This window comes from Aotus nancymaae, unplaced genomic scaffold (genome assembly GCF_030222135.1).
Source record: "Aotus nancymaae isolate 86718 unplaced genomic scaffold, 86718_ANA_hifiasm-v0.15.2.pri h1tg000030l, whole genome shotgun sequence".
Taxonomy (NCBI): Eukaryota; Metazoa; Chordata; class Mammalia; order Primates; family Aotidae; genus Aotus; species Aotus nancymaae.
In genome coordinates this window covers 38,821,170-38,848,629 of record NW_026988443.1, presented here as the reverse complement: position 1 = coordinate 38,848,629, position 27,460 = coordinate 38,821,170, and the positions used below count along the sequence as shown (strand labels likewise).

The window sequence follows — 27,460 nt, the reverse complement described above, 5'->3', positions numbered from 1 at the left end:
TCGGGCCGGGCGCAGTGGCTCACGCCTGTAATCCCAGCACTTTGGGAGGCCAAGGCGGGTGGATCATGAGGTCAGGAGATCGAGACCATCCTGGTCAACATATTGAAAACCCGTCTCCACTAAAAATGCAAAAAATTAGCCGTGTGTGGTGGCATGCATCTGTAATCCCAGCTACTCCAGAGGCTGAGGTAGAAGAATCACTTGAACCTGGAGGCGGGTTCAGTGAGCTGAGATCGTACCACTGCACTCCAGCCTGGGTGACAGAGCGCGGCATTCAGGGAGAGGCCTTGGAGGAGGTGGGCATGAAGTTACGATGACCCGAGAGCCGGAGTTAGCACTGTGAGTGGACACTTGCTGAGTGGCTGCCCCGAGGTGCGGGTGACACAGAGGTGCCAGCGCCTGCTCCCCCAGCTCACAGGGACTCTATGTGTCATCACAGAATTCTTGAGAGGTGCCTCAGATTCCCGCTGCTCCTTAGAAGAAACCATTGTGGTAAAATACATGTAACATGCAGTTTTCCATTTCAGCCGTCTTCAGTGTGCGAGTTGGTGGCATTAATTAGATTCACGACGTGTGCAGCCACCTCCATGATCTATTTCTGTGGCTTTTTCATCACCCCCAGCAGAACCTCTGTTCTCATTAGGCAGCTGCCCCCCATTCCTCCCTCCCCCGGCCCCTGGCAACCACGAACCTCCCTCTGATCCCGCTGGATTTGCCTCTTCTGGTCGTTGCATCCAGATAGTGTCACACGCCTGTGGCCTTTGTGCGCTCAGCATCATGTCTTTGAGGTTCATCTGTGTCGTGGTGTGTCTGGGCTCCATTCCTTTCTGTGGCTGAGTCCTAGTCCACTGAGCGGACAGACCGCGCTGTGCTCAGCCCACGCACATCGGCTACCTCCATCCTGTGGCTGTGGTGAGTCCTGGCACAGAGGTATCCTGCTTTCCCGCCTCCTTCTCCCAGGTGATAACCACACAGGGACCTGGGATGCTTTTTATTCACTCATTTCCACCTGGAATTTCAGGGCTGGACCCTCAGATGAGGAAGCCCAGGACCAGCGAGGGGAAAGTGATTTGACCAAGGTCCCCCCAGAAGTCAGCTCTTCATGGACTTTTCATTCCTCCCACTCGCCTATCCATGCCAGGCTCTGGGCTAGACACTGGGGCGTGGCCAAGCCTATAGTGAGCTTGCTTCACATCAGTACAGCATATCCCCTCGCCCCAGCACCCAGGGAGCTCCGGGGCTTTACTGGGGTTCTCAACCATGAGCCCTGGAGACCCCCTCCTGGGTGCTGCTGGGGGTCTCCAGCGCCCACTGAGCACCCCTGACCCCTAAGGTGAGGCATCTTTGTAGTCTTGATGATGAAGTCCTGTGGGAAGAAGCAGAGAAAGCCCCGACTTTGGGGAAACAGTGACAGCTTCACCAGTCCCCAGCCAAAACAGCACAGAAAAGTCATTCTCTGCAACAGCCTGTTTCCTTATCTGTGAAATGTCTCTCAGTCAGGAGCTGACTCCCCTCATTCCCGGAGCAGACTATCCATTTCCCAGGACCACTGCGACAACATGCCACACGCTGGGGGCTGAAAACGACAGAAACGGATTCTTTCACCGTTCTGGAAGTCGGAAGTCAGATCCAGGTGTCGGCAGGGCTGTTTCCTCTGTGGAGGCTCTGTGGAGAAACACTTTCCACGTCTCTCCCGGCTTCCAGCGGTGGTTGGCAATTCCTCCTGTTCCCTGGCTTATAGACACATCAATCTGATTTCTGCAACTCTCTGTGTCTCTTCTTTTTTTTTTCCCCCTGGAGACGAAGTCTCACTCTGTCACCCAGGCTGGAGTGCAATGGCATGATCTCAGCTCACTGCAACCTCCACCTCACCTCCTAGGCTCAAGTGATTCTCCTGCCTCAGCCTCCTGAGTAGCTGGGATTACAGGCATCCACTACCACGCCTGGCTAATTTTTGTATTTTTAGTAGAGACAGGGCTTCACCCTGTTGGCCAGGCTGGTCTCGAACTCCTGACCTCGGGTGATCCGCCTACACAGGCATGAGCCACTGTGGTCATATTCAGGACCCACCCACCCCCAGCATGACTTCATTTTATTTTGACTAATTGCACCTGTAATGAACCTGTTTCCAGATAAGGTCACATTCACGAGGATCAGAAGTTAGGCTCCCAATCTTTTGGGGGACACAGTTCAACACACATGGATCGGATAGGATTTGAGTGCAGGGAGTACATCTGGGAGGGAATCCCGGGAAGCCCCAGTTGGGGAGTGGGGAAGCTGGGAAGGAAAGAGAAGGTGTCACTTCAGGAAGTGCCGATGAGCAGGTGACTGCCTGGGCACCGGAGCCCAAACCCAGTGGACCTGGGAGAAACCGTGAGGAACACTCCTCACTCGCGTCCCATCAAAGGTGAGGAGCCATCCAGGCCGTCAGCCTCCAGCTCCACCTGCTCCTCAGCTGGTCCTGCGTGCGGGATGAGCGTGTTCCTGCAGCCAGAGATGCTTCAGGCCAGCAGACACGGATGTTTACGGTACAAACATGAAGGTGAAGGTCAGAACTCAGGAAATGGTGAGAGCACAGCTCCATGCCATCTGCCTCTCCCACTCTGGCTACTTAGCAAAAAATAAAAGGATGTCTGGAAGGCTCTCAAGAGCTCACAGAAATAACGGGGGGAAAAGAGAACTAGGTTGGGGAACTGAGGAACGTGGGTTGTGGGCCACGGCCGGCTCCTGCAGTCCCCTACCGCCGCGAGCACAGGGGGTGCCTCCAGGCAGACGAACTGCAACGAGGTGCCCCGTCCGGCAGGATGCGTTCCAAACAGAGAGAGGCATCTGTGGCCCCTCACAGGGCACCCTCCGCAGTGCAGGCACCTCTGGGCAGGGTGCAAACTGAAGAGCCGTTTCCAGCTGCCCAGGATGGGTGCTTAGAGGGGAAAACAGGCCCACAGTCACGCTGACAGCCGGGTCCGCCCTGCCCAGTCCAGGGGCTGCGCAGCACCCAGGCCCGCGTGGTGGCTGCTGTGGTGGATGTGTCGAGAGGCTCCCAAGAGCGAATGGATGGCAAACGCTTGTCCTTATACATAGTAAGTGCTCAGTAAATCGCGGTTCTCAGGAGTTTTTTCTAATGCCAGGAAAGAAATGTCAAAAACATCAACTCCACAGAACTGACTGAGCTCCGTGGAAAGGTTATTGGACCATTTACAAACATTCCGCATCTTTTTATCCTGTCTCGTAAATATTTGGTTCTAGAATGGCTTTTTAAATCTGTCCGTAGTGCACATGCAGGGATTGCAGTTTTGTGCCAGGCAAGGAACTGCAGGCTTCGTGGTCTTTTTACTGAACCTTACAAAGCAGGCACTGCTATGTCCCGTGCTGTAGATGAGGAAACTGAGGTTCAGACAGGGGAAGGAACTTCCTGAAGGTCTTAGAGATAGAAGGCGGTGGACCCGGACCTTCCCATTGGGTCTCCCAAGGGAATGAAAGGCAAGCGTGCTCGTCTTTGCACCGTCTCTGCATGCTTGGACCACGAAGCATGGACAGCATTCAGGACATTAACCGGCCCCACTCTGACCAAGATACCAGTCCCCTCCACAAAAATCACTCTGCTGGGAGACGAGGCTTTGAGAAGGTAGAGCAGGCTACAGGCAGCCACGCACTTGGTCAGGACCGAACCACCAGCTCTCTGTGTGTAGCCCTGGCCAATTTCCAAGGTGTAAATACTCCCAGCATGGTTGATTCAGGCAACCCATGTGAGGCCACTGAATGGAAGCTGGAAGAGATGTGGAGTACCTCCTCTCCATCATACCGCACAGATGCAAGAGACATAAAACCCCAGGAGCAGAGAGAATAGCAAAATGTAGCAACATAATTGGGAAGTGGTGCATCTCTAATAGGACGTATTTCCTGGCTGCAGTATTCCCTGGGTGCAAGGCCTCACACCTGTAATCCCAGCACTTTGGCAGGCTGAGGCAGATGGATCACCTGAGCTCAGGAGTTTGAGATGGGCACAGACAACATGGCAAAACCCCATCTCTATTAAAAACACAAAAAAATTAGCCAGGCATGGCGGCACATGCCTGTAATCCCAGCTATTCGGGAGGCTGAGGCACGAGAAACACTTGAGCTGGGGAGGTGGAGATTATACTGAACAGAAATCGCACCACTGCACTCCAGCCTGGGCGACAGAGTCAAGACTGTGTCTCAAAAAAAAAATTTTTTTATTTTTATATAAATGATTTGTGAGTTTAGATAACTTAATTTGTGATCATGGCTGTGTGGAACAAAACTGGCTCTCTGGAGGGGATGCAAGCCAGCTTCAGCACACACCCAGGATCTCCTGAGCCCGACCAGCCCACAGCCCTCAAGGGTCAGGGCCGAGGCTGAAGGTCTGACTCAGTGTAGGGTCAGGGAGTGGTGTCTCATGGGGAAGTCTTGACTTTGTGCATGTGGGGGCTGCTTCCTATCATCCTTGAGTCCCTGTCGCATGTTTTCACGGAAATTAGAATCAGAACTGAAAGGGCCATGAAAATCAATAGATTCTCCACCTTCATTTCCCAGGAGAGGACTGAAGACCAGAGAAGGGCAGCGAGTGGCCCATGATTGCATTGAGATGATTCCTAGGCCAGGCGCTCTTCCCAGCCTCCCTGCCCTCTGAGTCACAAGCCAACAGTCTCTCTTTGCTGAGGGCTTTCTCTGAGGCACGGTTGTTCTTTTTTTTTTTTTTTTTTGAGAAGGAGTTTTGCTCTTCTCAGTCAGGCTGGAGTGCAATGGCACGATCTCGGCTCACTGCAACGTCCGCCTCCCGGGTTCAAGTGATTCTCCTGCCTCAGCCTCCTGAGTAGCTGAGATTACAGGCATGTGCCACCACGCCCAGCTAATTTTTTATTTTTTAGTAGAGTCGGGGTTTCACCACATTGGCCAGGCTGGTCTGGAACTCCTGACCTCAGGCAATCCACCTGTCTCGGCCTCCCAAAGTGCTGGTGTTACAGGTGTGAGCCACCGTGCCCGGCCAGCACAGTTGTTCTGCATAAACCTCGCCTGTGTCTAGGTGCTGAGGGAGGAGGTCAATATCCGCTGATAACCAGGGAAAGTTTCGATTCAGCCAGGGGCCAATTCAAAGCCCTTGCATCCTGACCAGTGGTGGCCTGAAGTCACTCAGCTCCTGCAGCGCCCCCAGGCCTGTGCTTTAGAGACTCCCCCAAATGCACCGTGCACATCAACGCTGAGCCTCCTACGTGGATGTCACGGTGCTGGCTCCTATGACACCTTGGGACACGGAGATAAAATCAGATGACATATTGGGAATCTCTCTGTGGTTATAGAACCAAAGTGCTCCTAACTACAGGTGAGGGTTGCACCAGCGAAGAGCCTGGAAAGTCTGAGGAGAGTCTCACCTTCCTCAATGCCTCCCCGCTGGCCAGGTCTGGTCTCCCAAGCAGCATTCAGATGCACCACTTCTGCCTGGGAGCCTCGGCTCATGCTGAGCCTTCCTCCAGGAATGTCCTTCCTCCTCCTAATTCCTAATCCTTTCCCAAGCTCCGATCAGGGTCTCCACCTCCTCCAGGAAGCCTTTGGTGACTACACCATCTCACATGAGCTTTCCCTTCTCCAAGCGCCTCATCATTTCACTCTACTACTCTTTCCACGTCGCGGTGGTCTCCTGTCTCTCGCCACCAGCACGTGCCCAGCATGGAGACGGTGAGCCCTGGAGGCCCAGATTCACCTCAATACAATTTCATGCACCCCAACATGCCTGAAGTCATTAAACCCTCTCCCTTCCCTCTTCTCTAGCTGGCAAACTCTTATTTATTCTTTAAAGCCCCAGGTCCACTGTCCCCAACCCTGAGAACCCTGTCTGACTCACCGGGGGCAGAGCTGCACACACACGCTGTGCTACCACTGCATCTGCTTATAATTCACTCACAAGAACACCAGGCGCCGACTTCATGGCAGTCACCAGGGGCACGCGCCAGTGAAACAGAAACTCGACCTACCCCAAGGAACCCACATTCTACCCTTAGGCAACTCCGACCAGAGTCACAATTATTTGACTGAAAGCTGCCGAGATGCATTGACCGCTCACTATGTTGCAAAGACGTTCTGCACACCGAGTCATGCAATCCTCACGCACGTGCCGTGGGTGCCAGCGTTATCTTCTTGAGCCCTCTGTGTGCAGAGATCGTCCTGGCTCACTCCATCCCTGCGGTTCTGTGCTCCCTGGGGGTTGGGAGGAACTGAAAATGATCGCCTCCTCCACCCCATTCTCACCTCGAGTTCCCTTCCTACTTTCTAGCCTCCTCGGCACTCACAAACTGCTCATGCTACGTGTTTTCTTTTTCTCTCTCATTTATTCTCTGCTGTCCCCAGTTCCCCAGTGAGTTCCCCAGGCAGAGATCTGAGGTCTGTATCCCCACAGCCTAGGACAGTGCCTGGTAAACAGTGGCGACCCAGACGCAGCTGTGTGGAGGAATGTAGCCCTCTCTCTTTTGCAGATGAGATCGCTGGTGTTTGTTCAGAGAGGTCAAGCGGCTTGCCTGAGAGAAGTCACACAGCTGATGCATAGCAGAGCCCGGATTCAAACCCAGACACCTGGCTCCAGGACATGCGTTTCTTGCCACTCACGGCTTCCGCCTTCTCTTTGTACTGCCATTCACCCAACTGCCTCTGCACTGCGACCACCCACCCTTGAGGATGGGGGCTGGCATCTCCTTCCTCTTATACCCACAGCACCCCACAGGGTGCCTTCCCCAGAGCGCTTTCTGCTAAATTCTGTTTAGGAGAATGTATTCATTCTGTTTGCAGAATGAATAAACAACCACATGAATGCGTAAGTGTATTTCAGAAACATGTGGTACTGATCATGGAGATACAACGAGCCGTTTAAGTCCTCGGGCTCTTAAATTAGATGCTGTCTTTTAGGAGTAAGTACACTTTTGCAACAAGGCAAAAGCGAGGCTCGATTCTCTTGCACATTTGTGATGTATCTTTTGCCTCTAGACTCACAAGCAAAGGGCCTTTTCGTGGGGTGAGCCCCATCTGCCCACCACACGACTCAGACACACACAGATAGGAAGACGCCTGACCCGCCACATTTTGGGGGAGCACTTACAGAAAAAGGCAGCATTCAGGCATCGCTGCTGTCTGAGAGGCTGCCTCCCACCCACAGAGGCTGCCCCAGCCTCCCCGTCCCAGGCACTTACACGGGATTTCTCGGCCAGCCTCGCAGGCAATGCCCGTTTCCAGATATTCTTGGCAGAGCCGGCGTGGAGAAGTAGCAGCGAGAGGCACAGAGCCCGGATGATCTGCCTCCTGTGGCTGCCCGGCCCCACGCTGGTTAAAAGCATTTCCTCCCTGGGCAGCTACCTTCCAGACGCACACAGAAGAGGGGCCCCTCTAGCTGCGTGGGCCTGAGAGTGGGGACGGGAGCGTGCACGGTCTGCTGGGCTTCTTAGTTCCACCCAGCAGGGTCCCTAGGATCATGTGTCTGCGTCCAGCACATGCCCCTTCCTCGATGGTGGCTGGCCTGCCCGGTTATTTCGAGCTTGCCCTATAACATCTGGCCCCAGAGGCTCCAGCAAGGGCGTCTGCAGCCCAGGCGGTTCAGTGGGCGGCGGCAGCAGGAGGAGGGGGCATCAGCTTGCTTGGAGACGTGGCCGGGAGTGGCCTGTCACTCTCCACTCTCCATAATGAGCACTTCCTTGCAGGCTGGAGCGGTCTCCTCCCAGGGAGGTGTGCTAGCTGCACGCAGGGCTTGGGGCTGGACATGCAGGGCAGTGCAGCAGGACGGATGGGGGCTCGGCTGCCACCTTGTTCGCGTTTTGAGCTGGGCTGACAAACTACGTGCCCATAAAAGCTTCTTTGGAAGAGGCTGCTGGACGGAGACTGGCCAAGGGCGCGGCCGTGGAGAGGTGACTCCTACCTTTGCACCCCCGGTTCCTCCTCTCTGATGTGGGAATGTGGGTAGTTCCTCATAGCATGTGTTTCTCGGGAGAGTTAAATGAAATTGAGCAGGTGAAGCGTTTCACACACATAAATGTGCTGTCACTGTCGGCCTGTGTATGTGCACGTGAGTGCATGTATGTGTGTGCATGTGTATATATGTGTACGTGTGTGCATGTGTGTGTTTTACAGGCATGTGAGCTCAACATTTCACCAACTTTTTATTTTCTTGTCTGTTCTTAGCACTACCAAGACAGATACTGTTTTGATTTTGTTGTTGTTTTGAGACGGATCTCGCTCTGTCACCCAGGCTGGAGTGCAGTGGTGTCATCGTGGCTCACTGCAACCTCTGCCCCCTGGGTTCAAGCGATTCTCCTGCCTCGGCCTCCCAAATAGCTGGGATTACAGGCACATGCCACCATGGCCGGCTAAGTTTTGTATTTTTAGTAGAGACGGGGTTTCGCCATACCGTCTAGACTTGGTCTCGAACTCCTGACCTCAGGTGATCCGCCTGCCTCAGCCTCCCAAAGTGCTGGGAGTATAGGTGTGAGCCACCGCACCTGGCCTCAAGACAGATACTGTTTTGATGCCCACTTTACAGATGAGGAAACAGAGAGAGCTGCCTGAGGTCATGCAACAGCACCAGAGAGGAGACTGGAATCCAGGCAAGTCAGACCCTGTGGCACCCCCCAGGTGAAGCAGAAGGGACCCAAGCACTAGGCTTGACGCACCTGTCCGGTCCCAGCTCAGCCTCTGTGAGACGCTGGAAAGCCTCTTTCTCATGGTCCTCAGTTCTCTCATCTGTGAAACGGGCATGAGAAAGCACCTGCCTCACGAAGTCGATGTGGGGCTATAGGACAGAGTGCCAGCCATGCCCAGCACTTGCACAGAGTGAGTGCTCCAGACAGGTTTGTTCCTCTCTCCCTGGGAACTCTCATCCCCCCACCTCCTGGCCAGCACAGCCTTCAGAACGCCCTGGGAGGTAGCATCAACCCCTCTTGGCCTTTTGGTGAATGACAATAGTAGCAAAGACATGTAGTCTGTGTGGGTCGGGTGTGGTGGCTCACACCTGTGATCCCAGCACTTACAGAGGCAGAGGATCCCTTGAGCCCAGGAGTTCAATACCAGTCCGGGCAACATAGTGAGACCCCATCTCTATAAAAAATACAAAATTTAAAAAATTAGCCAGGCATGGTGATGCACACCTGTAGTCCCAGCAACTTGGGAGACTGAGATGGGAGGATCACCTGAGCCTGGGAGGTTGAGGCTGCAGTGAGCCGTGATCACACCACTGTACTCCAGGCTGAGTGAACAGAGTGATACCCTGTATCAAAAAAAAAAAAAAAAAAATTAAAAACTACATATAGTCTGTGTGTTAGGCACTGTTTGAAGCACTGCCTGCATTTTAATGCATTTAAGTCTCACATTAGCCTTAGAAACAGGTACTGCCTAGGATCCCAGGGACAGAGAGGTTAAGACACTCACTGAGTGAGCACTGCAAAATGTAAGTTGACCATCAAAGTCCTGCAAATGCAGGAGCCTGAGGGTGGGACTCTCTTTAAATTTTAGGTCCTAGATGCCTCCTTTGTCTCCCTGTAGGTCCAGCCCTGGTCATTACCTTACCCTAGATTCTAGAATGTTCCTTCATTTCTTCATCCTGAAACTCCTGGTTGAGCCCTTATAGGGGCCTGGTCCAGGGCGTTACACTCACTCTCCTCTGTCAGCAGTTCTGGATGCAGTCTCAGTGCCCCTCCCTGCAGCTGAGGCTGCTTATTCAGAAGCCAGGAGCCACTCACACAGGTGATGGAGCTGCTCCCACCGCTTACCAGGACCACCTGGAACAGGTCCTGCCCTGTCTCCGTGCCTCCGTTTTCTCATCTGTAAAACAGGGGTATGGAACCAGAACCCACCTGCAGGTTTTCCATGGGGCCCAGCTGCGCTTGCACGAGGATCTAGCTCAGCACACGCTTGCTGTTAGGAGATGATTGTTCTGAACCGCCGCCTCCTGGACCTCCTCCACCCTCACGCTTTTCCATTTGAAAAGCTTCCTGCTGCTTGGAACCTGGGGTCCTGCACTCTCCTAGGGCGGCCAACACCTCCCACGTGGTTCCTGCCCATCCTCCGTCTCCTCCACCTTCCCCTTAAAACGTAGGCGTTTCCCGTTGATGTTACATTCTTGGCCCATTTCATGTCTCTCTCTCTCCCTGGGTGGCCCCATTTCTGCCAAGAGTATGACTCCCCTCGCTCTGGGTAGATGATGTTCCAAAGGGCCTCTCTCAGCCTCCTTGCTGGTCAAGACACCGCCCCATGCCCTTGCAGCGCTCTCCACCTGGAACGCTTTTCCACCAGCTGCGGCGCTCCTCACCCATCACCTCCTCCAGACCTTCGCTCATGTGACATCTTCTTGCTGTGGTCTCCTCTGACCCCAGGATTGCAAACCACAATTTCCACAGCACTGGGACTCACAATGCCCGTCTTGGCATTACGCTTCTTTGTACTAACCTCCACCTGACGTATTTCATATTTTACTTACTTTGCTTTTGTTTTGTTTACCGTCTATGTCCTCACGCTAGAATGTCAGCTCCCCCGGGGGAGCTTTTGGGGATCTGTCTGTTCACTATGGAATCGCCAATGCCTAAGCAGTGCCTGGTGCAAAGTGGACACTCGGTGAAGACGGTGGAATGAATGAGTCACGCATAACACATTTCATCTGCCCGCTTGATGGCTCAACTCGGCTGTCGCTCTCTACCTGTGCTTCCCTGTGAAACATGGCTGGTCCAAATTGAGATCTGTCATAGGGTTAGAATGCAAACCAGATTTGGAAGACATATGAGTGCATGTGTCTTTTTTTTTTTTTCCTTTTGAAACGAAGTCTCACTCTGTTGCCCAGGCTGGAGTGCAGTGGCGTGAACTCGGCTCATTGCAACCTCCACCTCCCGTGTTCAAGTGATTCTCCTGCTTCAGCCTCCTGAGTAGCTGGGATTACAGGCATGCGCCACCCTGCCCAGCTAATTTTTTTTTTTTTTTTTTAATTTAGTAGAGACAGGGTTTCGTCAGGCTGATCTCAAACTCCTTACCTCAAATGATCCACCCACCTCAGCCTCCCAAAGTGCTGGGATTACAGGCGTGAGCCACCGCGCCTGGGTCAAACTCCCTCTCTAAGACTTAACCCCCTCTCAGCCAAGGCCATCACTGTCCAACCAGACAGAAGTTAAGCTCAAACCTTAACTTCACTGCTAACACCTACCTTGCTCCCCTCCATATCTGGTCTCTAATTCAGAATTTTTTTTTTTGAGATGGAATTTCGCTCTGTTGCCCAGGCTGGAGTGCAGTGGCACAGTCTCGGCTCACTGCAACCTCTGCCTCCCGGCTACAAGCGGTTCTCCTGCCTCAGCCTCCCAAGTAGCTGGAACTATAGGCACCCACCACCATGCCCATCTAATTTTTGAGTTTTTCTTTTAGTAGAGATGACATTTCACCATGTTGGTCAGGCTGGTCTCAAACTCCTGACCTCAGGTGCTCCACCTGTCTCAGCCTCCCAAAGTGCCGGGATAACAGGAGTGAGCCACCGCACCCGGCCTAATTCAGAATTTTTAAAAGTTACTATATTTTGATTTTTCTCTCCTAATAGTAGCATAATTCGTGTTTATTAGCAGAGAACTGGGAAAACAGAGGAAAGAATAAAGGAAATTTCTAAAATACAGATATCAAGTATCAGTCTCCAGAGATAACCAATGTTGCCTTTCTTTTTTTCCACATATATATATTAGACATGATGGAAGTCAAGGCCAAGGCCGAAGTCAAGGCCGAGGGTGAGGTCAAGATGGCCATGTTAAGTAACATTAAGAACACAGACTCTGCATCAGATAAATGCAAATCAAAACCGCACTGAGAGACCATCTCACACCGGTCAGAACAGCTATTACAAAGGCATAAAATGGCTGAGCACAGTGGCTCATGCCTGTAACCCCAGCACTTGGAGAGGTCGAGGCGGGCAAATCAACTGGGGTCAGGAGTTTTCGACCAACGTGGCCAACATGACAAAACCCTGTTTCTACTAAAAATACAAAAATTAGCTGGATATGGTGGCAGACACCTGCAATCTCAGCTACTTGGGAAGCTGAGGCAGGACAATCGCTTGAAGCCGGGAGGTGGAGGTTGCAGTGAGCTGGGACTGCGCCATTGCACTCCAGCCTGGGCAACAAGAGCAAACCTCTGTCTATAAAAACAAAAAAGGCATAAAACAGTAGATGTTGGAGAGGCTATGGAGAAAAGGGAACACATATACACTGTTGGTGGGAAGGCAAACTAGTTCAGCCACTGTGGAAAGCAGTTTGGACATTTCTCAAAGAACTTAAAGCAGAGCTGCCATGGTCAGGCACAGTGGCTCAGGCCTGTAATCCTAGCACTTTGAGAAGCCAAGGCAGGTGCTGATCACCTGAGGTTGGGAGTTCGAGACCAGCCTGATCAACCTGGAGAAGCCTAGTCTCTAAAAAATTACAAAATTAGCCAGGCATGGTGGCACATGCCTGTAATGCCAGCTACTCAGGAGGCTGAGCCAGGAGAATCGCTTGAACCCAGGAGGCGGAGGTTGCGGTGAGCTGAGATTGTGTCACTGCACTCCAGCCTGGGCAACAAGAGTGAAACTCCATCTAAAAAAAAAAAAGCAGAACTACCATTCAACCCACCAATCCCACGACTGAGTATATACCCAAAGGACAGTAATTCTTTCTGTCACAAAGACACATGCACTCATGTTTGTTTCAGTGCTATTTACAATTGCAAGGACGTGGAATCAACCTCAGTGCTCATCAGCAGTAGCATGGATAAAGGAAACGTGGTACACTCACACCACGCAGCACAGTACAGCCAGGAAAAAAGAACAAAGTCGTGCTCTTCACAGCAAGGGCTCCAACGGATGGAGCTGGAGGCCAATGTCCTAAGTGACCTAATGCAGGACCAGAGAAACAAACAGCACATGTTCTCACGTATGAGTGGGAGCTAACACTGAATACGCACGAACATAAAGCGGGAAACAACAGACACAGTGCAGTAGATGGGGGAGGGAGGAAAGCAGATGTGGACTGAAGAACCCCCCGTCGAGTGCTATGCTTATCGCATGGTGATGGAATCACTGAGACCCCAAGAGTCAGCAGCATGTCATTTACCCACGTCACAAATCTTCACACACACCCTTTAATCTATCACAGAAGCTGAAATTAAAACAAAAGAAGAACACAGGCTCTGGAACCCGCTGCCTTGGGCCCAGACACCTGCTCTGAGACCTCCCAGCTGTGTGACCTTGGGCAAGTCACCTGCCCTTTCTGTTCTTTGGTGGACTCATCTGTAAAATGGGAGTGACACACCTGTCTCACAGGGTTGTCATGAGGGTTGAATGAGTAGCATGTAGAAGACGGTTGTACGTGCTCCTCTGTCCCCATCCGACCATAAACTTGTTAAGGACAGGGCTGAGTGTTGTCTATCTCTGAAGCTCTCTCTGGGAGGTGGAAAGGAACCTTTTTAAATGAGCATTTACTATATGCCTGGCACAGTGCTGGGCACCATCTCCACTTCTCTTCATCGTGCTCACTCTGCTCTAGCTTCTTCCTTGACAGTTCCTACCCCAGGACCTTTGCACAGCCCCCCAGTTGCTTTCTCCCCAGACACCTACTTAGCTGGTCCCTCAATCCCTTCATCTGTGCTCCAATTTTGCTTTCCCCAACTGAGCTTTTAAAATCACCATCTGCCTCTTTTACACAACCCTAAATCCCCAACCCCCTTTGTCCTGTTTTCTTTTTCCGTAGTTTCATCACCTTCTAATAACTCATGAGATTTACTTGTTACGTTTCTCATTGATTTTCTCTTTCCCTGTAGTAGACAGAATAATGGACCCTTAAAAGATGTCCACCTCCTAATCCCCAGGACCTGCGAATATGTGGCCTTACCTGGCAAAAGGGACTTTGCAGAAGGAATTAAATCAAAGACCTCGAGATGGGGAGGGTATCCTGGATTATCTGGGTGGGACCAATGTAATCACGAGGGTCCTTGTAAGAGGGAGGTGGAGAGTGAGAGTCAGAGGAAGAGATGTATGGTGGAGGTCGGGCGGGGGTGGAAGTTGAGGGAAAGTTGATTTGACACATCACGCAGTGGTTTTGGAAATGGAGGAAGGGACCATAAGCCAAGGAATGCAGGCGGCCTCTGGAAGCTGGACAAGTCAAGAGAACTTCTGCCCTAGAGCCTCAGAGGGCGCACAGCCCTGCAAACCCCTAGATGTCAGCCTAGCGGGGCTCAGGTAGGACTTCTAATCAACAACTGCAAAATCATAGACTTGTGAACATGTTGAGTTCACAATTGATAAATCACATGATGCTGAGGCTTCAGGTCCCAGTGATCCCATCACCCAGGCCATAAGCACAGCACCCAACAGGTGCTTCTGCAGCCCACGCCCCCTTTCCTCCTGCCCCCATCTAGTGGTCCCCGTGTCTATCTTTCCCATCTTTGCGATCACTCCCAGTCGGTGTTTAGCTCCCACTTGGAAGTGAGAACATGTGGCCTTTGGTTTTCTGTCCCCGCATTAGGTGGCTGAAGAGAATAGCCTCCAGCTCCATCCACATCATTAAGTTTACGGTCATTTGTTACAGCATCAAGAGGAAGGTCATGCTTTTGGAGGCTAAGGCAGGCAGATCACTTGAGGTCAGGTGTTCTAGACCAGCCTGGCCAACATGGGGAAACCCCATCTCTATGAAAAATACAAAAATTAGCTGGGCGTGGTAGCCAGGAGCCTGTAGTCCCAGTTACTCAGGAGGCTGAGACAGGAGAATTGCTTGAACCTGGGAGGCGGAGGTTGCTGAGATTGCCCCACTGCACTCTAGGCTGGGCAACACAGCCAGACTCTGTTAAAAAAATTTTTTAAAAAAGAGGATGGTCATACACCCACAAGTGGGATATAGGCTCTGCAAGGTCAGGTACCTGTGTCTCACACTACCTGCAACCCAGCGCCTTGCACAGGAACTGGGCAGCATCAGCTCTCGGTAAGTCCCGGACTGATGCACAGAATCAATGTCATCATTGTGGCCCTATCAGGAATGATCCCTGTTCTATAAAGAGATGGAGGGCCACAGAATTTAGGTGCATTTCCCAAGTCCCAGCTAGTGACTGAACTCCAAAGTGCTTTCCTCAGTATATACAGGGCTTGGTACATATTAGCCATCAGTAAATGCTCTTCAATTGGACTACCCATTCTGCAGCGGTATTCACACTTCAGGGACCCAGTATGCCGAGCAGTGACACTTGAGTTAATTTCTTGCAAATACTTATTTATAAAACCACCTTCTGAAGTCTTTCAGACAAGAAAGGTAACTACTCAGAGAGCACAGCAGCATTGCAGGGCTTGTGTGGGAGGAGAAAAGCTAACACAGAACAAATCCTCCCGGGAAACCAGCCACTTGCCTTTGATCAGGGACAAGGCAGCATCTCAGCCTGACAGCCGGGCTGGATGCTCCCAGCTGGGGCCTGAGGTCGCTGCCCGGGGCTTGTGGCCCATCGTGATCTCAGGGCCGGCACCCCTTCCCAGCTTCCTGCCAGGCTCAGAACTTTATGTTCCAAGTGGCAGAGACCCTTCTAGTTTATCTCAGCTCCAGCAGCCTGAACTTGATCCGAAATTATCGGGCAGTCCTCTTGGGGACTCACCAACTCATTAGCGCAACTTCCTGCAGATCTGTGGGCGAGGTTTCCTCTGGGAAAGCCACGGAACTGGCCCAGGCTCTCGTCTCCTTTGCTCCGGAGGCCCACTGGGGTCTGACCTCTGCTGCCCACCAAAGGCTTCTGCCCCTCAGAAAAAGGAGGAAAATGCTATCTTTAAAAATATAAAGGGCAGAAATGCTTAGCTGCCTTGCTGTAAGGAGGCAGAGGACACCACTCTTAGGTGTAGAGTCCAGGAAAACATCCTGCTTCTCCACCCTCCATGAAACTCCCCAGCCTCGTCACGGGGGGCCTCACATTCCTTTCCCAGGGAGATAGAACTTTTTTGACATAGTGATCAGATCAGGCAAAGGGGACAGGAAGCATTAATTCATACTTCATACTAAAGTGTGAATGACTTCCAGCAGAGAGAAACATACTGGCGTGAGGAGGAGGAGCAGAGTACACTCATTGATTCATTCAAATACACATGTGTCAGGCCTGAGGACACCAGGGGTAGTAAAACCAGGCCCGGCCACAGCCCGTCTAGGGCTTATTGCCACACAGAGGGGCCAGATAGTAATCAATGTTTTTAATAAACACTCAAATGGCACCATTTGGTGCCACACATGGTTTTGAGGGTTTTAAAAGTAATCACTCTAGCTGGGCATGGTGGCTCATGCCTGTAATCCCAGCACTCTGGGAGGCCAAGGGGAGCAGATCACATGAGGCCAGATTCTCCTACTATCTTCACTTTACAGACAAGGGATGAGAGTCGGAGAGAAGAAGAATTTGTCAACTGTACACAGCTGATCAGTGGCAGAGCCTGGATTCGAACCCAGACATTGGCATTCAGAACCTGTGCTTGAAACCTGGAGATGATATGTTTATAGGAAGGTCAAGTGCAGCACAGGCGCAGAGTGAGGGATTTAACCTAGCTGGAGGGATCATGGAGCTGAGAGGCAAGGATGAGCCAAAGGCTAGAGCTGGCTGTGGGGAGGAGAAGGGGGAGGAGGAGGCAGGCAGACCCCAGGTTTGGGCCTTGCCTGAGTGGCAGGGTGGCACCATCCAAACAGAGCCACATGATGTGACCAGCCCTAGGCACTCCCACCTTTCCAGGCCCCTTTCTCTACCAAAAAAGTACATTTGGCCAGGCACAGGGGCTCACGCCTCTAATCCCAGCACTTTGGGAGGCTGAGGTGGGAGGATCATTAGGTCAAGAGATTGAGACCATCCTGGTCAACATGGTGAAACCCCATCTCTACTAAAACGACAAAAAATTAGCTGGGTATAGTGGTGCATGTCTGTAGCACCAGCTGCTTGGGAGGCTGCGGCAGGAGAATCGCTTGAACCCGGGAGGTAGAGGTTGCAGTGAGCCAAGATCATGCCACTGCACTCCAGCCTGGGAACAGACCAAGACTCCAACTCAAAAAAATAAAATAAAATTCTTATCATCTTTTACAGGTGCATTGATTTAAAAGATGAATAATACAAGCTGGATTATATTCTTTCTTCCACCTATTTTAAGAGAAATTAAAACACCTTCCTGGACCCCTCCCACTCTCACGGACCCCGGGCACTGGGCCTGCTGTGTCTATGGGAGGAATCAGCGCCGGGTCCAAACACCGTGCTGTGTGACCTCAGGCCAGCCTTCACACTCTCTGAGCCAGGAAGTCAGGAAAATTAAATGACAGCGTACATCAGCCCAGAGGCCCTGAGCACTCCGGAGGTGCCTAGTTCACAGCGGTTCCCTCCTCTTCTCTGTGGCCTTTGCAAAGAGCAGGGATGTGGGGGAGTGGGGGGTGGGGATGGGAAAAGGCCCCTCCCATTGCACAATTGGCCTTTAGGCTGGCCCCGCCCAGCCCTGCTCCAGGCTGTAAATGGAAACAGATGTTCCCCCGGGCTGCCTTCTTAGAGAGCCAGACCCTGACCCCACTTCATTCCTGCTGCCCCGTTGCTGACCTTTGCTTATGGTCCTCTCCCCGTTCCCACAAAGTGGACTGCCCTCCCTGCCAGGGAACTCCAGACACTCTCACACTCCAAAGAGCCGGCTCTTCTCCCTCTCCCGCCCCCACAGGGCGACCTGTCCAGCGCCAGACCACCCAGAAACTGACCCCTGGGCTCTGGTCAGCATGGCCTCCATGCTTCATTCTGCCACGTGGGATTGCTGCAAGCGATGGAAACCACGAGGGAGTCCAAAAGCCAGGCTGGCCTTGCCGCCCCTGCCCCCACCAAGCCGAGGCCCAGACCCTCAGCAGACGCAGCCCCATTCCAGCTGCAGGGGCTGGGCCCCCGTTGCTCTTGTCTTGATTGTAAGCTCAGGACCTGGACTAGCCCCAAAGTAGGGCTTTTGGCTCAATCATTTGTTTTCATTTTTCCTCCGAAAGCAAATCGAATTGTGAGACCCGATCCCATTCTCCCACCTCCCAAGCTGAAAACCTTGCCCCGGCCCTCGAAGGACAAAGGCCTCGCAAGACCCAGCCTTTCTCAACCTGGCCGCACGTTGACATCACCTGCAGCAGGTGCGGTTAAACTACACCCACATCTGGTTCACCCCAGACCACGTGAATCAGAACCAGACTCAATCACATCACAACCCGTTAGTTCCAAAGCTCCCCCATGATTCCACTGAGCAGCCAGGGCCAGGAGTCCCGACAAATTCGGGCTTTCCTCCCACTGCCCCCATCCCCTGGGGGCTCCCTCTTGCTCCTCCCGGCCCAGCACTGACCCTCTGTGTGCCTAGGCACCGTATGCTCTTTGCCACAGAGCCTTTGCATATGCCGTTCCACTCCCCAGGACTCTTTCCTGTTTTCTTTGCTGAGTAAATGTGTTAAACCTTCCTCATATCCCAGCCCTTAGCAAGACATTCGGTCCCTTTCTCCTGGAAATGTTCCCTGATCTCCAGGCCGGCTCAGTTCCACTACAAGACGCTTTCACAGCCCCTTGTCCCTCCAGTCGGCAGCATCTATGCAACCCCGGAGGTGGAAGTGACATTTCTTTCTGTAAACGCCTGACTCTCCTACTGGATGGTGGGCAGCCTAAGGACAGGGACGCAATCTTTTTTGCTCCTGTTTTTCTTTCCTTTCTCATCTACCATGCACCTAGCACACACAGTAGGACCGCAGAGAATGTTCACCAAATGCATCAGGCGGTGCTCCCGCCCTCCCCACCCAGTGCTCCTGCCCTGATGACTTTGCTGGGCCTACCTTACAGCAGTCAGCAACCTGAGAGTCACCCTCTTCCTGGCGTCACACTTCCCAGACCTGGCTGGCCTGGACCCCACCTCTGCAGCAGCACAACGTCGCACATGTACTAAATGCCATTTTCCAATGGTGAACTTTTTTTTTCTTTTTTTCGAGATGGAGTCTCGCTCTGTCTCTCCGAGGCTGGAATGCAGTGTTGTGATCTCGGCTCACTGCAGCCTCCGCCTCCCGGTTTCAAGCGATTCTTCTCTCCTGCCTCAGCCTCCAGAGCACAGTACAGGGCTGGAATTACAGGCAGGCACTACCACACCCGGCTAATTTTTGTATTTTTAGCAGAGATGGGGTTTTGTCATGTTGGCCAGGCTGGTCTCAAACTCCTGGCCTCAAGTGATCCACCTGCCTTGGCCTCCCAAAGTGCTGGGATTACAGGTGTGAGCCAAGGTGCCCCGCCTACAATGATTAACTTTTTGAGTTTTACTTCAATAAAAAATAAGGTAGAATAGAAAAGGACCTGGCTGGTGGAAGCAGATTCGAGGACTCCATGCCCCACACCCCAGGTCAGGAAGCGCCAGCCTCCCAGTGTCGGGGCTTCTGTCAGTCCGTCGCTCATACCCCATCCCCGCTGTGGGGGCTCAGGGTCCTCTGTGGCGGGTCACAGTCAGACAATCCAGGAAGATGTTGGTGTTGGCTTCATAACAGCTGATCCAGGCAAACCATCCAACTCTGTCATTTGCCAAGAATGTCATTAACAAATAACCAACTCTAAGTCCGGAAAAGCTGGATGTCAGAACATCCCCTTCTGCTGATGCATCTCCCGGGAGGTGGGCTTGCAATTTCACAAGCTCTTCCCAGAGGACACCAACTTTCCAGGAAAGTAACTGCTTCCCACGTTTCTACACACCAGCTCCACATGTGTTTCTGGGAATGCCCCACGGCGGCCGTAGTGATGAGGGGAGGGGGTCCTGGTAGGCGGGGGGCACCTGGACAAAATGTGAGCAGGATCCTTTGTCACGAAAGGGGCCATCAGTTGTGAGGCAAAGATCATGAAAACCAATGCTGTAAGGACACAAAAGAATGAGAAAGCCTGGGAAAGTGACTTTAGGCACGTTAGGAAATTGGAGAACCCCCTTTAGATAGGGCGGGAAGGAGTGGTGTCCAGGGGGTGACTTCTAAACCCACAGAAGAGAGGAAGCTGACCAGTCAAGTGGAGGCCGTGGTGGAAGGAATTTCCCTGACACTTGCCCCTGACCCTAATCCCTGCTGGACTGTAAACTCATGAGGGTCTTGAAGGCTCTTGCTGGATCCAGAGCTGAGAGGAGAGATTGAAGGGCAGTGACAGCAGGGTTTCAAAGCAAGGCCCTCCTTAGTGGTGAGGGCGCCCGATTCTCCAACAGCCAACGAGGTATTCCCTTCCCCTCTTATTGGTGATTGGTTCAGGAATCAGTCTGTCGTCCAATTTGGACCAATGAGGTGAGAGGGAAGTTAGGTTCGCCGCTTCTGGGAAAGTGGTCCTCATACTTCAGAGATGCAGGAACGTGATGGTTCAGGTGCACATCTGGACTTTATGGCGCCTGGTTCAGGAATCAGTCTGCCCTCCGATTTAGACCAATGAGGTGGGAGGGAAGTCAGGTAAGAGGCTTATGGGAAGGTGGTCTTCATACCTCAGGATGAAGAAAAGTGACAGTTCAGGTGCACGTCTGGACTTTACCCAGCGGGGATATGATGCCCAGATCTGCAACAGCCACTTTGTGACTCTGAGGAAAACCAGTCAGAGGGTGAGGACAACAATGAAATGATAGTGTTTGGCGGTGGGGGTTGGTGGGGGGGATCCTGAGTCCTTGGTGACATCACCGAACTGTTGAATTTAGTCAGTCCCGGAGCCAGCCTACCTCTGGACTTCCTGTTACATGGGACAAACTAATCTTCTTTAGGGTTAAGCCAGCTGAGTTGAGATTTTTGTTGCTGACCACCAAATACATCCTGACTGATAACACCAGGTTCTCATCCAGCCAGGCTGATGAGCAGCGGTGAAAGCAGAAGATGAAAGGGAAAAGGGAGTGGGACGACTCATATTTCACGAGCACCTACTGTGTGCCCTACCCTGTAGGTCTCTCCTTCATCCTCTTCCCAGCCCTTCGAGGTGCCTATTACTACTGTGTCCCCACTTAACAGAACAGGAAACTGATGCTGAGAGGTGAAGACACTGCCCGATTCCACCTGGTGGGACTGTGATGTGAACCCAGGCCACTATGCGCCCGGCCAACCTGCTTTCCGGAGAACAGTGAGGGAGCTGTCCCGGCCAGGGAGGGAAGCCTCGCCTTGAGCTGAGCCATCTTTTTCCGGGAATACCTTCATTACTTAAGAGCTGAGGACACTGACCTGCCTGATGAGCCACAGCCCTCCAGGGCCAAGAGCCCACCCAAGAGAGATCAGGAGCTCAACTGGATGGCATTCAACCGTGGGCACCACTGTCACGACCTGCACGGAGATGCCACATGGAACCCTTCCTTCCTCCTTCCTGGAGGTCATCGATGGCTTGGAGTGATCCGTGGGATGGCAGACCACACTGAGCTCTCTGCTGCCCTTCCTGGCAGGGACCCTGAGGAACATGTTAGCATGGAAGGAGTTTAAAAAAAGAAAAGAGAAAGAGAGAGTCCTTGATCCTTACTATGCAGCACCTGGTACGAATCTATCACTTGCAAAAACAAGCCGTCCCATAATAAATCACAGCATGATGGGCACACAAATCCAGAGCTTGAGCTCCCGGCCGCTGCCTGGCTGGACATGCGGGGCTCCCACATGGCAGGCCTGCCGGAAAGGTGACAGCCCCCGCTCAGGCCCACACACCTGCTCAGCCTCTCCCCTTCTTCAAGAACCGGCCTCCCATGGCTTCTCTAGTGCTTATTTTTTATTTTATTTATTTATTTTTGAGATGGAATCTTGCTCTGTCGCTCAACCTGGAGCGCAATGGCACCATCTTGGCTCACTGCAACCTCTGTCTTCTGGATTCAAGTGATTCTCCTGCCTCAGCCTCTCAAGTAGCTGGGATTAGAGGCATGTACCACCATGCCCGGCTAATGCTTGTATTTTTAGGAGAGATGGGGTTTCACTGTGTTGGCCAGGCTGGTCTCAAACTCCTGACCTCCCCCACTGGCTTCCCAAAGTGCTGGGATTATGGGTGTGAGCCACTGTGCCCGGCCTCTTTTTTCATTTTTCTAATAACAAAGACATAGGTTTTTTATTCATCAGTGGGCAAATGGAAACAACCGTGGCTACTGAAAACAGGAGATTAATGCAGAGGATTGGCTCTACAGGGAACAGAAGAGCCAAGAAACCACACGAGGGATGACAAGGCAACCCCAAGATGAATGACAAGAAGCGCTGCCCCATCTGCAGGGCGAGCAATAAACAGAGGAGGGGGCGTTTCTACCACCCAGGACCTCGGGCTGCAGGAGGAAGCTGGTGTCCCAGTAGTCTGTCCCGTAAAGTGGGGCCACAGAGGGCACACAGCTACTGGTAGAAAGCCCATCCCAGGAGAAACCTGTCCAGAGAGGTGGGGAGAGATGCCCCAGCTTCCCTCTTCCTCCCCTTCAGCCTCCCAACAATGCTGCCTCTTGGCTGAACCTAGTGACAGAAGGAGAGCCGGGGGATATGCTGCCTGCAAGAGGCAGTCCCTTTGTGATGTCCTGCAGAGCAAGAATGGGGGAAAGGAAGGGACAGCAGACTCAGGACCAGCACAGGTATTCATTGCAAAACACCTGCCCTCCCCCTCTCAAAAAGGTTACCATCTTTATTTTCTCTCTCTCTTTCTGCTTCCTTTCCCCCCACCCAACTGGATCAAAAGCTGATCAATTCAAAAGCGATGGCAGAAATTTTCCATTCATTTATTAAGTAAGTCGTTACTGAGCGTGTGCTATGTGCTGGGCGCTGACACTCAGAGAGAGGAGTTTGCATTCTAGTGGGTAGTGGAGATGTCACACGATAAACAAGAAAGAAATGAACTAACAGGATAATCCCACACAGAGGTGGGTGCTACAAAGGAAATAAAACAGAGTGGCGAGTGATGAGAATGGCTTGCTCAGGGTGGCAGGCAGGGAGGCCCTCCCTGAGAGCTGACATCCTAGTCAAGATTGGAAGGATGGAAAGGAATTCCCTTGCATAGAGAAGTAAAGGCATATCGAGGCAGGGGCATGGCAGGTGCAAAGACCCTGAGGTGCACAGTCCCGTGTTCAAGACCCAGCCCTGCTGCTTCCCAGAAATGAACCCTGAGGCAAGTGTGAGTTCTCTGAGCCTCAGTTCCCTCCCCATATAATAACTGCACCTGCTGCACAGGAGCTCTGTGCAAATTAAAAATGACTATCGTGAAAAGAAAAACAGCCCAGTGAAAACTGGAAATTCATCACTATCATCTCCACCCACAAATCACATCGGTCCTTCCCACAAAGCAAGCTCCTATCGACTCTGATGTTTGTTACCAGCATTTTCAGCAAACCGTGTCTCTAAGTCAGGACAGCAGAAGAGAATTAAGATCTACAAAAGTCACAGATCCCAACACTGAGAGGCGTTTCCAGAACCAACATCTTTCCCGAACAGTGAACACGTTTCTGTTTGGTATCTCCGCACCTCTCATGGCCACAGGACAGCCACCTGTACATCATAGTTTGGCTAACATTGTACTCCCTAAATGAAAGGAGACTTCCAATAAAAATCTGAAATGCTAAAAACTGAAATGGTGACACTTTTAAAAGGTATTAGGATAACTAGCACAACAGGACTCTAGCTCTTGCTTCCTTGATAAGTGTGTTTAGCAGAATCTAGGAGAACTGGTCCAGGGTGGGTATAAGTGAGCATAATTGAATTAACAGAAAGAAAAAGATCAAAGACAGAGAGAAAGCAGAAAGAAAGAAGGAAAGAGGCCAGGCGTGGTGGTTCACGCCTGTAATCCCAGCACTTTGGGAGGCCAAGACCAGCAGATCGCTTGAGCCCAGGAGTTCAAGATCAGCCTGGCAACATAGGGAAACCCCATCTCTACTACAAATTTAAAAATTAGCAGGGCTACTCAGGAGGCTGAGGTGGGAGGATTGCTTGAGTCAAGGCTGCAGTGAGCTGAGATTATACCATCGCACTCTAGCCTGGGCAACAGAGACAGACACTGTTCCCCCACCCCTCCAAAAAAAGAAGGAAATAAAGAAAGAACTGGAGTTGCCAGCAGACAGTGAGAAAGCTGGACCCCGCCACGGAACTCGGCACCGGCAGGGCGTCCACGCCCGACAAGGCTCTGGCTCACAACGACCCCTGCTGGAAGCAGCCAGATGCTACTAAGGAAAGAAATGAGGCATTTACATTAAAGAGTACATTACCTAGTTCCAAGCTAACTGACCTCATGAATCTCCTCCCTTAATAAAATGAAATTTATCTTTTACCCTTCCTGCTTCACTATATTAACTAGTCCATGGGCTGAGACTGGGGCATCTCTTTCTTCATACTGCAATGTTGCTAGATACGTGAACAGACACAGAGGACTGGGCATTCTTGCAATACCTTAACAGTGCTGAAATCTGCAGCACGGTACTATGGAGGTTAAAGTTTAAATGTAACCACTTTACTTAAAAGGTTTTTTTCCTTGAATTTAAATGAAATGGGGTTGAAGTGAGCATGATTTTGTTGACCACGTTCGTGAATTATAGATGCAACGTGCACGGGTGGAATCATATGATGGTCTTTTGTGATACTTAATTTTACGTATCCCAGTTTCCGTATCTGCATTGACAAAGAAAAAACAAACTCCTACTTTGCTTTTATTGAAGGATTTCCGGGACTGCGTGTCTGCTCCTGAGCTCCGTTTTAAGTATGTGTACCCTTTGCCTGTATTTTGTATTTAAAAAATAAGAAAAGGAATCCTTCATCATTGAGCACGATGGCATTGTCCCCTTTATTTTTTTCTCTTTCTGGGACATATGAAGCAAGTTATTCTTTTTCTGTATCTTTTTTTTTCTTTTGCAAACTTTGTTTTTGTTTTGTTTAAAAATGGCTTTATAAAAGGGCTTTTATAACACCCCGCAAAAGATGAAATTTGTCATGATTTGAACGGAGCTTGAGTTTTACCTGTCATCGCCACCTGATTGGCTAAATGAGATAATAACAAAGACAACTGCAGAAGACGATGTTCACAGAAGATGCCCGTCAGGACGTGGCTTACAGTCCTAAGGCGTAGCAGCGGTGGTGGGGGGGGACAGATGTTCAAGTGTAAGGAATTGGTTATGGAATTGTATAGATTCAGGCAATGGAATTCTATGCCCCTGTTGAAATGGTACATAATTATTGACTTGGGAAAATGCTCATAATGTATTGCTAAGTGATCAAAATGAATCATACAACATAATGTGTACTTCAGGTTTTGCAAAAAACATATTTTTATGCACATATGTGCATAGAAAAATGTGAAGAAATACACACCAATACATGAGCATTGGTTATTTTTGGGGGGGCATCAGGAATCCTCGCTTTTTCATTTGCCTCTGCTCTCTCATTTTGCTATAAATGACAACTCACATATATAAATGGGATTACAGAAGTGTTTGACCTACCAAAAGGAATAGAACTGTTTTCCAAGATTTTGCAAAATCATTTGGTTTGGGTCGGTTGAATTAATCACATTTATTTGGCTCCAGAGACACCAAGGGCTGGAATCTGACCCCTGTGGGTAACGGGCATCTTGAACTACCATAAATGAAAGTATAAAAGAAAGGTTCATGCCCAACTTGCTGCCTCAGCAGCACACAGCTTCCCTTAAAGAAGAAACCAAGAAACAGTGAGCGTAGGCCTGCCTAGCCCCTCCCCGTCCTGGGAAAGCAGCATGCATGCGCCCCACACACCCACGCACACACACAGGCACTGTCCATACATGCATACGCACACACACCCGAGCACATAAACCAGGTGCCACCTTTTTGCCACCTAAGAGCCAGTGGATGCAACCTCACAACAGTCTAGAACTAAGCCCCAGTGCCTGGCCGAAGTCCAGTCCCCTACGCCAAGGTCCGGTAGGTCCAGTCCCCTACGCCGAGGGCACATAGAGTGGAATATGTGGCTTTCATTCAATAAGAAGGTGGAGTGGAATAAATACCTGAATAAGTGGAGTACAGGGAGTGAATGAAATGAAAAGGAATGATGTGGATACAATGGAGTGAAATGAACTGTCATGAATGAATAGAATGATAAAATCAGAGACATGGCTTAGAGTGAACACATACCACAGAACTGCATGAATCACGAGATACAGCATAGGAATGGGATGAATGAATGGGAGGAGGTGAAAAGGAATGAATGAGTGAGTTGAATGAATAAAGGAAGACATAGTTGCTGAGCTCAAGGGGCTCATGCCGTAGCCAGGGAGGAGACTCACAGGCCAAGAACTATAGGAGCTTTGCCCCATGCCCTGTGCTAACAAGGCCAGCTGTGGAACACGGAACAATTGATCTCGTGGTGTTTCATGCATGGTCCTGTTGACCCTCACAGTGGACAGACGGCTCCGTGATGCAGCCTCCTTCATTCATTCCATTTTGCAAATGAAGAAACAGAGACAGGGGCAGCTTTCATCTACTCCCTGGAAAAAGTATTCTCAGATTGGGCTCCCAGGAAGCAGACCCTGGCACAGATCTGCAGGCAGGAGGTTCATCAGGGTATGCACTTGGGACCATGTCCGTGGAAAGGGAGTAGGAGGCCAGGGAAGAAGGTGGCTGGGACGCAGTCCCAAGGAGAGCCTCAGCCGACCTCATGGAGCGCTGAAGCTGGAATAGCCTTCAGGGGTGCCCTAAGATAGGGTGAGGGGTCTGGCCTTACACCCAGCCACATACCTCCCCGCACTTGCCAGTCATGGGATACAGGCCACTTTTTTGGGGAGGGCGGCATGAAATTTGTAAGCCTCTTCCCACATTTCCTTCCTGGGACTGTCATAACCAGGTATCACAGACCGAGTGGCTTTAAACAACAGTGATGAAATGTATTCTTTCATCACTCTGGAGTCCAGACATAGGAAATTAAGGCATCGGCAGGGCTGGTTTCCTCTATGGGCTCTGAGGAAGGACCTCCTCGCGGCCCTGGGGACAGCCAGCCACCCTCGATGTTCCTGGGCTCGAGGACACATCCCTCAGATCTCTGCATCCGCCTGCATATGGCATTTCCCCCAAGTATCTGGCTTCACACATTATCTCCTTATGAGGACACCACCCTGTTGATACCAGCCACAGCACAACCCAGGGGCATTCTAAACCCCAGTGGTGACGAGGGAATTACAAAAAAAAAAAGACACAGACACAGAAACAGAAATCATTAGCATGAGCCCAGGGGTTCTTCACAAGATGATCTTGGTAGGACCTCAGTCAGTAGAGTATGGGACTCTTAATCCCAGGGTCATGGGTTCAAGCCCCATGTTGGGCGCCAGATGTGGTGGACCAGCTGCAGCACAACCCGTGGGTGTTCTAAGCCCCAGTGGCAATGAGGGAATTAAGGAAAAAGAGACACAGACACAGAAACGGAAATCATTAGCATGGGCCCAGGGGTCCTTCATAAGATGAGCGCCGTGAAGACCCAGAGCTCTCGGCTCCACACATACCTATTACAACACACATAGTTTGATCGTA

The 27,460-nt window shown here is 51.3% G+C and overlaps 1 protein-coding gene across 1 annotated transcript in view; it reads right to left on the bottom strand.

The window, feature by feature from the left end:
- WFDC1 (WAP four-disulfide core domain 1) overlaps positions 1–7,688 on the bottom strand; it is a 34,265-nt gene extending 26,577 nt beyond the window's left edge. Inside the window, exon 1 of the mRNA XM_012466128.2 lies at positions 7,197–7,688. Coding sequence (XP_012321551.1) covers positions 7,197–7,340 — 144 coding nt within the window. The 5' untranslated portion in view covers positions 7,341–7,688. The remainder of the gene's footprint in view (positions 1–7,196) is intronic.
- Between the last annotated feature and the right edge of the window lie 19,772 nt (positions 7,689–27,460).